This window comes from Quercus robur, chromosome 11 (genome assembly GCF_932294415.1).
Source record: "Quercus robur chromosome 11, dhQueRobu3.1, whole genome shotgun sequence".
Classification (NCBI taxonomy): domain Eukaryota; kingdom Viridiplantae; phylum Streptophyta; class Magnoliopsida; order Fagales; family Fagaceae; genus Quercus; species Quercus robur.
Genome location: NC_065544.1, coordinates 5,900,961 through 5,912,904, shown reverse-complemented (window position 1 = coordinate 5,912,904; position 11,944 = coordinate 5,900,961). Strand labels below are relative to the sequence as shown.

Below are 11,944 nucleotides of genomic sequence, written 5' to 3'. Positions count from 1 at the left end.
AGAAGAGACGTAACAAGGATGGGCATAATTTATTTATGAGAGTTAAAGTGGCCATCCCAATAGCCAAACCGATTCGTCGAGGGGGTTTTCTAGCTGGCTCCGATGGCCAAAGGACGTGGACCACTTTCAAGTATGAGAGATTGCCATTGTTCTGCCATTACTGTGGATTATTAGGCCATGATATCAAGCACTGTGCCACCTATTTTGCACTAATGAAGTCTGGAAAGGATGTGCAACTCCAGTATGGTGAATGGTTGAAAGCTAGTGGGGGAAGACAAAGGGTGGAACGAACCAAGACTAGTGAGGGCGACACAGTGCCGGAGAGAGGTGATGTACAGCCAGAGGGGTTAGGTGCGGCGGCGACTGTAGAAGTTAATCATGCTAACCCTAGTGCAACGGCGATAGGTGAGAAAGGAAAGAGCGTAATCACAGGAAACGCTCGTGATAATGGGGATTATTTGCCGGATTCTACGGGAACAGACGTAACGTATATGGAAGTAACTCCAATTGATAGGACGGACGTTGCAAAGGAGATAATACCGAGACAGGAGGAAGAGCACGTGGGTTTAAATTCAAAAGATGAGAGGAAGGATTCGCAGGTGATGTCTTGTACGGATAAGCACGTGCCAGGCTTAGTGTTTTCTGTAGATGCTGAGTTAAATTGGAAGGGAGTGGAAAATATTGGGCTGAAGGAAGTCAATGAGGAGGTGGGCTTGTGTGCTACACAGCCCAATAAGCAAATAGCAAAGTGTACTAGGCTCAGTAGGATGGAGAGTGGGCCGCATGAATTAAAGCTTTCATCCAACATGCTTAAGTTGGGAAAAAGATCAGTAGAGGATGTGGGCAAAAATGGCCCATTACCATCAATTTTGAAAATAATTTGCCAAGAAACACTGTTTCCGAACAATATAGCAATATACCACTTTTTTAGGTACTCGAGCTTGGTGAGCTCGAGTACCATGTTTTTTTAATCCACTGTCGCCCCATATTCAAGGAGTCCTATAGTGGCGTTTTTAAGCCCTATAGTGACGTTTTCGGGCCCTAGAGCGGCGTTTTTAAGCCCCCATACCAGGTTAAGGGGCCCATAGTGACGTTTTCGGGCCCTATAGCGGCGTTTTTCTGCAAATTTTTTTGTTAGTCCCCATAACAGGTTCAAGGGGCCCTATAGTGGAGTTTTTAAGCCCTATAGTGACGTTTTTGGGCCCTATAGCGGCGTTTTCCTGCAAAATTTTTTTTATAGTCCCCATAATAGGTTCAAGGGGCCCTATAGTGGCGTTTTTAAGCCCTATAGTGACGTTTTCGGGCCCTATAGCGGCATTTTTTTTTTGAGAAGATGTTTGACTTAAAATGCTTGCCATGCAAGCATTGATGGAATTCTATTTCGATTAGAAATAGGTGAACGTGTTACATGGTTGACAAGTCCTAGAATCCTACTCCAAATGTAAGTAGGAGTTGTGTTTAATAATTAATACTCGTAAGAATCCTAATTCAAGTCGCGTTAGGAATTCATATTATGCTAGGAAAAGAAGTCTAAGGCGGCAGAAGCTTTTTTGCGTATAAAAAGCATGTGGGTGTGCCGCATATTGAAGTCTTATTCAGAATAAACTTGTGTTTATGTTCCAGGCTGCTTCTATGGCAGATTCCCGCAGCAAGAAATCTGCAGCAGCAGACGATGAAGATATGGATCCAACGGTATAAGTCCATTCTTGTCCTGCAATAGTTAGCATTCTTTTCTTGGATCTTTTCCACAAAGCTCTTGATTATAATCGCAATCTCCTGCTTTTAATCTTCCTCGTTTGTTTTTCCTCCAGCAATACTTCGAAAATAGACTGAAATATCTTGCGGCTCTGAGGGCAGCTGGTGAAGAGCCATATCCTCACAAATTCGATGTTACAATGTCTACCCCTGAATATGTAGAGCAGTATAAAAACATAGGCAATGGGGAGCATCTTGAGGATGTTACTGTAAATTTGGCTGGTATTGAAATCAGGGCTTTTATTTATTCGGTTAATATTTATCATGTCTCTTTTGGTGATTTTTTTTTTTTTAAATTTTCTTTCCAATGCAAAGGGCGTATCATGAGCAAACGTTCATCTTCTTCAAAGCTATTCTTTTATGATTTACATGGTGGTGGTGCAAAAGTCCAAGTTATGGCTGATGCTAGGTATCTTATCACTGTATCTTTTCTTTTCCCTTATTCATATTTGATTTTTCCTTATGATTTTAGTATTGTTATTTCTTTAGGTATGCAATGTCTTTGACAAATTATCTTTCTATTAGTTTTATTTTTATTTTTTTAAATTAAAATTTTTATTTGTAAGTTATTCATGCAACCATGTGGGCCTTGAACCTATGACTTCTACCTCCACTTTACCCCTGTAAGAGGAGGTGCAATTTGAGATGCAGCACATTGGCATCTTTCCATATTAGTAGAAGAGCCTTTGTTTTTGCTTTTGGACTCTTTCTTTGAATGGACACAAATTGCTCTCTCTGTGATCTTCTATAGTGAAATAGATGATTAGTTTGGGAATTTGGATTTTCTTGTTACATAGCATTTCATGTCAAATATCTTATCTTAAAAAGTTAATATTTTGGGGCAGTAATTCATCAATTAGTTGAATGTCAATATTTTGCCCAAGTTCCTTGTAAGAGAAACTTTGTTTTTTAATTTTTATTTTTTTTATTGAAATTATTGCTAATTTCGTGTTTTTGAGGCCTGATTAGTTGTATGTAGAAGGCTTAGGTAGATTGGCAAAAAGAATGATGTAGGTTATTTTACTTTATTGCATCTTTCTGTACCACTACCTAGCTTTCTCAACTGCGCTTAAAAAAAAAAAAAATTATAAAGGACCTATATAAACAAGATGATGAATATGTATGAATGAGACTTTCCACTTGGTACTATTTGGGAAATTTTGGTTCTGATATGAATTAGTTTCATGGACAATCACCCCACCCCACCCCCTGGCTGGGTGTCCCCCCTAAATTGCACCACCTTTAAGTTTTGCTGCACATATACCAAATTTAATGATAAAGAGATTCTTCATTTCCATGATGCAGCAAGTCAGATTTGAATGAGGAAGAATTTTCTAGGTTCCATTCAACTGTGAAGCGTGGTGATATTGTTGGTGTCAAGGGGTTTCCAGGTTTGTGATGTTACTACAATTGGGTAGTTACTAACACCTTTTGACTTTTATATATATATATATATATATATATATATTTATAGCTGCTCCTTACTATGTTGACACTATTGAGTTTACAGAAGAAATCACCATCAGTTTAATTACTTAATTTGGTCTCTCTCTCTCTCTCTCATTTGATGTTTGATAATGAATTGAAAATTTTATGGCATAAGGAAAAAATTATGGAGAGTGTAGGTAGAACTTCATAATACAAATTTAATAGAGACCGCTTGAAAATTCCTTTAAATAGGTGCTTCATTTTGGTCTTTTTCCCTATGGTGAATTGTTTTAGTTTTCTATGCTGCATAATTGGTTTATTTTTTTTATTTTTATTTTAATTTATATTTTTTATCAGTATGCCGCATGATTGTTGAAATCTTCTAGAAATGGGTCCAGTCTTGTGATATAGATGTACATTTTTTTTTACTCATAATTACATACAGATTTAGCGGGTCTTGAACTCACAAACACACTCCCAACCTTTCTCTTACAAGGTAATTTAACACATTTTCTTTCAATTCAGGGAAAACTAGAAGGGGGGAGCTAAGTATTTTTCCAAGATCGTTTATAGTCTTATCCCATTGTCTCCATATGATGCCAAGGCAAAAGCCTAAGGCTGGTTCTGTGTCTGAAATTGCCAATTTGAAGGTGAACATGGTTTCTCCCTGAATGATTTAATGCTGGTTACAGTCTCATCCTGACTTCCTTACTTTCTTATTGTTGCAGAAAGAGGAGGCTTGGGTCCCAGGATGTCCCAGGAATCCTGAAACATATATTTTGAAAGACCAGGTATTGATTAATATCCTAAAATTCAACCAAATTCCTGTTGCACTGTTTTAAACTATATTCTTTAGCACACCCAAAATAAAATTCTTATGTACATATGATCTGGTACTGATGAATTGGATTATTTTTTTCTGATGTAGATAAAAGTGAGATGGGTCCATTTATTTTATTTTCTTTCAGTTTGGACTGTGTTTTCACTTCTCCTCTTCTTTTCCTTTTCTGGGGTTTTATTTTATTGTCTTCAATGCTAGGAAACTCGATATCGACAACGCCATTTAGATTTGATGCTGAATACGGAGGTTCGACAAATTTTTAAGACAAGATCTCAGATCATTTCATATATTCGGCACTTTCTTGAGAGTCGTGATTTCTTGGAGGTTAGTTGTTTGTCTTGATTTTTTTATTTATTCAATTCATTCAGGTGGTTTCTACATATGGCACTTCACTTTACTTTCTTTTAATTACCTTCAATGTTCTTTTCACTGTCAGGTTGAAACACCAATGATGAATATGATTGCTGGTGGAGCAGCTGCCCGTCCATTTGTGACCTATCACAATGACCTGAACATGAAGCTATTCATGCGCATTTCGCCTGAGCTCAATCTTAAGAAGCTTGTTGTTGGTGGACTTGACCGTGTTTATGAGATTGGAAAGCAGTTCAGAAATGAGGGCATCGATTTGACGCATAATCCTGAGTTCACCACCTGTGAGTTCTATATGGCTTTTGCTGACTACAATGACTTGATGGAACTCACTGAGACAATGTTGAGTGGTAAGGGTCATTTGGATCATGTTGCAAATAACTGCTTCATTCCACTTGGGTAGTGAAGTTATTTTTATCCTCCAAAATACTTGGATTTTTCCTGACACTGTAATGTGTAACAGGGATGGTAAAGGAGCTTACAGGCGGATATAAAATTAAATATCATGCAAATGGGCTGGATGAGGATCCAATTGAGATTGACTTCACTCCACCTTTCAGGTTTGTCATCTATATAGTATCTCTCACAAATTGTATAACATTAACATGAATATGAAAATATATGAAATTGGTCCTTTTAACTCTGGCAGAAGGATTGACATGATAGAAGAATTAGAGAAGATGGTGAACCTCAATATTCCCAAGGACTTTTCCAGTGATGAGGCCAACAAATATTTGAAAGACGTATGCGCGAAGTATGAGATCAAATGTGCCCCTCCTGAAACTACAGCGCGTTTGTTGGACAAAGTCAGTTCTCTGCTTAGTCCTTTTTAAATTTTTTTATTACTTTATTGAACATAAATTAGGTAGTTACTGGCATTGTGATCCTGTGTTATGTACTAAGTAGATACAATATCTGTTACGAAGGTTCTGAGCTTTATGCTTAAGGAGGTGAATGAGAGTTGAACGGATAGCTCTTGCTGGAATACTGGTTTTTCCTTAGATGGTTTTCTGCTATTTGGAGTAATGGTTCAATAAGATTGCTTAAACTGATAAGCTGTAGCAGTTGGATAAAGTAGAAATCGTAGCATTTATCTGTGGGAGAGGTAATTGGAGGTTGGGAACAGTGAAATGCCATTAAAAGAACAATATGATGGGGGCCCCAATATTTTACAATTATTTAAGTAATTCTGCATTAGAAAAAGTGTGTCAAAGTTTTCTGACTTGATCTGATTTTGTTCCTTAAGGTAGACTATTCTTGCTTGCATGCTCAGACAATTTATGAGAATTGGTTATATTTTTTTTTTTTCTGTTACTGCAGCTTGTAGGACACTTCTTGGAAGAGACTTGTACAGATCCTGCTTTCATCATTAACCACCCTGAGTTAATGAGTCCTTTGGCAAAGTGGCATAGAGCGAAGAAAGGCCTTACTGAGCGTTTTGAGTTATTTATTAACAAGCATGAAGTATGCTTTTTCAGGATATCTTGTTTTCTTTTTCTTTCTATGTATCATTCAATTTTCAGCTTTTTAATTCATGATTCTGACTTAATTTTTCTGTAACCGCTCAGCTCTGCAATGCATACACTGAATTGAATGACCCTGTGGTACAACGCCAGCGATTTGCTGAGCAGCTCAAGGTTCACGCATCAGTTTTTAAGTGTGCAGTGGATTTATCCTTAAATAAATTCCTCTGGAACTCTTCTGAATGATATGTGGTCTGCATGCAGGATCGGCAGTCTGGTGATGATGAAGCAATGGCTTTGGATGAAACCTTCTGTGCGGCTCTTGAGGATGGGTTGCCTCCAACAGGCGGTTGGGGATTGGGTATTGATCGCCTAACAATGTTGTTAACTGATTCACAAAACATTAAGGTTCTCTTCTCTCTCTCTCGGGTCTGTGCCTGTTTGCAATTGTCTCATTTATACATGTATGTTCTCAATGGGCTCTCAACATATGCTATTTGGTAACAGGAGGTTATTCTCTTCCCAGCCATGAAACCTCAAGATGAGCCATCTGCTAAAGGTACTCATTTTCAGTTTGGCCCATGTTATGCTTTTGTCTTTAGTTGATGCTAGTCTTTTCTGTCTCTTTCGTATTGTGCTGATGGCATTTTTGTGTTCTGTCTAAGGAGTATGCAGTTATATCTATATTTATTAAAGTCATACCGAACTAATTGTCGAACTTTCAAATCGTTTTTGTAGAATTTTGGTTTGGTATGAAAGAAACACTGGATTTGCAAAATAAATTTTTATTTTTTAAACTGAGTTTTTAATTATAGGTTGTTTTAACCAAATAATCATGCTTTCTTTCAATATTTAATTATAATGAAATACTTTTTAAGTCTTTTACTTTGAAACCTTGATTGATTAACTAAGGTATCAATTCAAGGCTCTATTTTTTGTCGTCGTCAATAGAAATTCATGAATTCTATATTTCAATGAGGCCTATGTATTCCATGAAATCATACTTTTATTAATTTCAACGTTTATTATGCTTACAGCTTACATATTTATTTAATTTAGTACTGGCTAATCAGATTTTTTTTTAAAATTTATTTTATTTTCAATTTAAAAAATATATATAATTAAACAGTGACTATTGGTTTTCACCCAATGACTCAATTATTGAACCAATTAACCATTATACCAATTCATTGGTGGTTTGATGTTTGGTGCAGTTCACTTTTTGTTCCAGTTTTGATAACTATGGTTATGTTGTCCATGTCCCAGAGTATTGTATATTTTGACTGACTTAGTTGGTCCCTTGGTATTCCTTTAGGCAATGCAGGAGCTTAGGAAATTTTCAAAATTCTGAAACCCAGAGCTCTCATCCCAGAAAGTTGGCATGAACCTTTGATTGACTGCGTCGGCGTTGTCTCTTGCTCTCTCAGACTCTCAGTCTCTCCAATTCGGATTTGTTTCGTTTTTTTTTTTTTATTATTGGATTTGTTATTATTATTATTATTATTATTTATTGATTATAATTTTGGGCTCAAATTGGAGAGAAATTATTAGGTCTAGATGGAATACTGATTACTGATACCTAAGCAAGTGTCATCTTCCTAGCGCAAAACAACAATAATAATAATAATAAAAATAAAAATAAAAATAAAAACAAAAGTAGTGTTATAGCTTATAGGTGCTATAGATTTTACTACATGTATTACAAACTGATTTGTCACAAATTAAAAAAATGTAATTTAAAATTCAATTATGAGATAATTTAAACTTACTAATTATATTTATTGTCACATTAGGTGATGCTACACTAGGTGATAGTGTTTTATTGGTTGGAAGAGTCATTTCAGTAGCCCTAGTATATCTAATAATTTGTCTGAATTGGAGGATCAAAGTAAATAACCAAAAGAAAGGACATTTTGTGTGAGCAGTAGGATCAACTACATCAGAGTAGGAGGATTGAGATTCTACATGCTTCAGAGTGAATTTTTTTTTTTTTTTTTTTTTTTTTTTTTTTTTTTTTTTGTTGTTGATAGATACAGTAGAATTTATGACGTTTATTCTATGATAATTGCTCTTAATAGCAAAAGATTTTACTAGCTAAGCGGGAACCTACAAAAAAACTTGTGTGCAGTGTGCACTCAGGGGCTCATGATAATACTATTCATTTACAACAAAAAGAAACTTGGAATAAAAATGTGCATTTTTTAAATTTCAAGAAAGCTACGACATAGGCTCATGGCCCATGAAATTTCAAGAAAGCTCCAACATCTCTAATACTCTATGTTATCATTATTATGTACATTTTGTATAGTTATATTAGAACAGATGGCCATCATTGCATTCCATTACATAGTTCTAGTAGTTAATAACTTAATATTAATCGAAATCACATGTTGTGTCGTGTACTGTTGAACCTGATTAAGCTTTTTTTTAAAAAAATACCTGGAGATGAAAATGGTCCGTATCTTCATGCGTGAGGCACGGAAAGATAATGGTTTTTCATATTTATACACATATAAAACCTATTCATTGTTAGAACTTAAGAAGATTCACATTGGAAGAATGTGTATTAAGAGTCTATTTGGATAAGACTTTTTGCTGAAAATACTGTAGCAAAATAATTTTTAAGTTATGAATAGTGCCGTGAGACTCAAGATTTACCTCGAAATCTATGTTTTCACAAGTTTGGCTGGGTCGTGAACAATGCTGTGGGACTTAGCCAAAAACCCAAAACGCACAATAATTTGTACGCAAACGCATGCTTAGCTAAGCATGTGTTTGCCAATAGATGTTTGTGCGTTTTGCGTTTTTTTTGGCTAGTCCCACGGTATTGTTCACGGACCAGCCCACTTTAATAAAATGTAGCAACAATGTTTTGCCTTTTAAAAATTATTTTGCTACAATGTTTTCTGCAATAAGTTTTCATTTTTCAACAAAATAAGCGGTATCCAAACAGACCCTAAAGTTCAAAATAATTAGTGGTGCTGGTCGTTAATGATGTTCATTATTTGTTAACTGTGTTATTTTGTTAGCTCAACTTATAAAATCTTTTGTTATCGAATAAGAATTTGAAATCAAATCTTGTCAACATAAAAAATAGTCATTAATGTGGTAAGAGAGAAATTATAATGCTGTAAATACTATAAATTCAAATCCCGTCATATTTATTTATTTTTAAATGATCATAGAACATTTAGGTTGTGTTTGAGATTAGAGTGTAAGGTCAGCTTATTTTACTATTTAGCTTATTTTTGTTACTATTCATGAGTCTCACTGCACTTTTTAGTATTATTCATGGGTCCCACATCACTTTTTGGTATTATTAATGGGTCCCACTGTACTATTTTAACTAGATTTTACCTTTATCTACAGTACTTTCAGTAAAAAGTTTTAAATTTTAGCTAAATAAAGCTAAGTTTGGTAACTGTTTTTTTTTATCAGTTTTCTGTTTTCAAGTACCATTTTCAGTTTCCAATCACAAAAAACTTGTTTGGTAAACTCAAAACAACAGAAAAGAGAAAAAAAATTTGTTTCTAATTTATAACGAAAAATGAAAACAACCAAAGGGTTCTTTTCAATATTGTGTTTTTTTAGGCTTGTGAAAACACAGGAAAAACATGTCATTTTACAACTTTAATGAACCAGCTCGCAAGTTCGATTTGTGTAACTCTGATTCTTATTTATATATTTTTTTCCTCCTTGCCGCTACTTCATGTAATTTTTTCCCTTCCTTGTCGCTACTTTCTGCTGAAATTTCCCACACAAAGACCCTTGAGAACGAAACTAAAGACAAGTGGTACCAAGTACAGTAAAACCCACTCCCTTTCACTCTCTCCCCTCTAGTTTATTCTCTGCACCTCTAATTTATCTCTCTCTCTCTTCCTAATTTCATATTTTTATTTTTCTATTAGTGATTTACATAATCTTTTACAGTTTTTGGGGATCCATTAGTCAAAGGTACACATAAAATTGTATTTTACCATCTATATAAATTAAACTTGCTTTAACTTTGAATAAACTAATGTTACAAGGACAAATAGTTTTACATAATCCATCTTAGGGATTGATGTGATAGAATGGTATGTTTGGTTTTTATTTTATAGTTATATAAAAGTGTTAGCACATTTGGCTTTTATAACGTTTAAATGCTATTTTTCTTACAACAGTATGAGACTTTCATTTATATAGTTCCAATCTTGTATGATTAAAGTTTCAAGCTTGAATATTATAAACAAAGCATTTGATTTTATAATTCCTCAATGTATATTGATTTTAAATACTTTGAAGCAAACGTATTTTTGAATTAGAATGAATAGACAAAAAGTTTTAAATTAGCCAAACAAAACAAAATTCAACTTTTTCAAAAACAAATACCAAACAAATTTCTTAAATTTTATTTTTGGAAATTGTTTTTTTCTTTTCAACTAACCAAATGTGTTTTTCATTTTGAAATTTTTTTTTTCTTTTTTCCTTAAAAACAAGAAAACGAAAATAGTTACCAAACATGACCTAATTAAGCTGTTCCCAATCTAACCTAGGTGTTCGTTTGGAACAACTTATTTAATTGAAACTGAAAACTTTTTGCCGAAAGTGTAGAAAAAATGTTAAAAAATAAACTGAATAGTACAGTGGAACCCATAAATAGTATTAAAAAGTGCAGTGAGACTCATGAATAGTAGCAAAAATAAGTTGAAAGTAGAGATAAGCTGAAAAATTCAACTCATCCCAAACGCACACCTAGTATACTCATTTTTTTTTAGATTGAGAAACACAGCCTGTCTATCTCTATTAGGACCTACTGACTCATGAGTTGCACCCATGTTAAACTTATATATAGACTTCTCCATCTTATTTCTCATGCTTCTAAATTAATTCAACTAATTGCTCCTATTTGCATTTATAGCTTGTTTGGATGGAGGGGGAGTAAAGGGGAGTAGAGTAGAGGGAGGGAGAGTAGACTAAATTACCTTGTTTGGATATTTTTTAAGGGAGGAGGGAGAAGGATTTGAAGGGGTTTGGAGGGATTCTAACTACTTCTAACCCCTCATTTTTAATTCCCCCAAATTGGAGAGATTTGGAGGATGAGTAGAGCATAAGAATACTTGACCAAATGAATTACCAAATTTACCCTTACCATATTAACAAAATTACAAACTATGAAAAGGCTAATTATTTCTCTACCCCTTAATTTTAAAAACATCCAAATAAGGTGGAGGATAACCATTCCCCTCTACTCTTCTCCCCACTACTCTCCTCCCCTCTACTCCCCTTTACTCTCCTCTCTCTCCAAACTTCCAAACATAGCATTAGATTTGTTTACCTCATTTGGTAATAAAGAAAAGATATATAGCCTTATATTTACATGCCACCATTATGATAGCCCGCCACATTTTTTTTTGAACAAGTTGGGGTTCATTATTCTTATGCATGTAGTCTATATATTATGAGTAGTGTTACGGCCACAATTTTTTCATAATGATTTTACGACAAAATTTAGATGAAAAACTGATGTTAGTTTTTAATTAGACCTACCACTGATATTACTATTTTTTTTTTTATCATTACCAATTTGTCACATAAAATTTGATTTGAAACTTTTGTGAAAATATTGTGTCAATAACTTTATTCATATATTATTTTCTTCTTACGTGGACAATGTATTTGTTTATGTTTCTGTATTTTCTTGGGTTTTGACTTAACTAGCACATGGAGTATCATAACATAAGCACATGACTTCATTTTCGTCTCTAGCTCTAGCTACCATGCTGACCCAGACGCTTAGTGAAAACGACTCGCACCTGTAAATACAAAGTGGACCACAAAAATGGCATCTTAGGTCACTTCATTGACTACTTTTTTTTCAGCTCAAACACTAAGTAGATAGAACGGATAAAACAGTTGTGAAAATTTTTGTTACCATCGAAAATGGGAGCTCGCAGTAACCACACTACAAATTCCCTTTTACTTTCGCTAAAAAAGTCAACGGTCACAAAATTTTACGACTCTTAAGTGGTACGTTGTGAATTGTAGATGATGAAGTGATGTTAGTGATTGACCGATAAAATCAATAAAAATCTGCTAACTTAACTGC

At 34.5% G+C, this 11,944-nt stretch overlaps 1 protein-coding gene across 1 annotated transcript in view; it reads left to right on the top strand.

Annotated features, from left to right (window-relative positions):
* Positions 1–1,602: 1,602 nt before the first annotated feature.
* LOC126707601 (lysine--tRNA ligase, cytoplasmic-like) overlaps positions 1,603–11,944 on the top strand; it is a 65,964-nt gene continuing 55,622 nt past the window's right edge. The window contains exon 1 of the mRNA XM_050407329.1: positions 1,603–1,692. Coding sequence (XP_050263286.1) covers positions 1,615–1,692 — 78 coding nt within the window. The 5' untranslated portion in view covers positions 1,603–1,614. The remainder of the gene's footprint in view (positions 1,693–11,944) is intronic.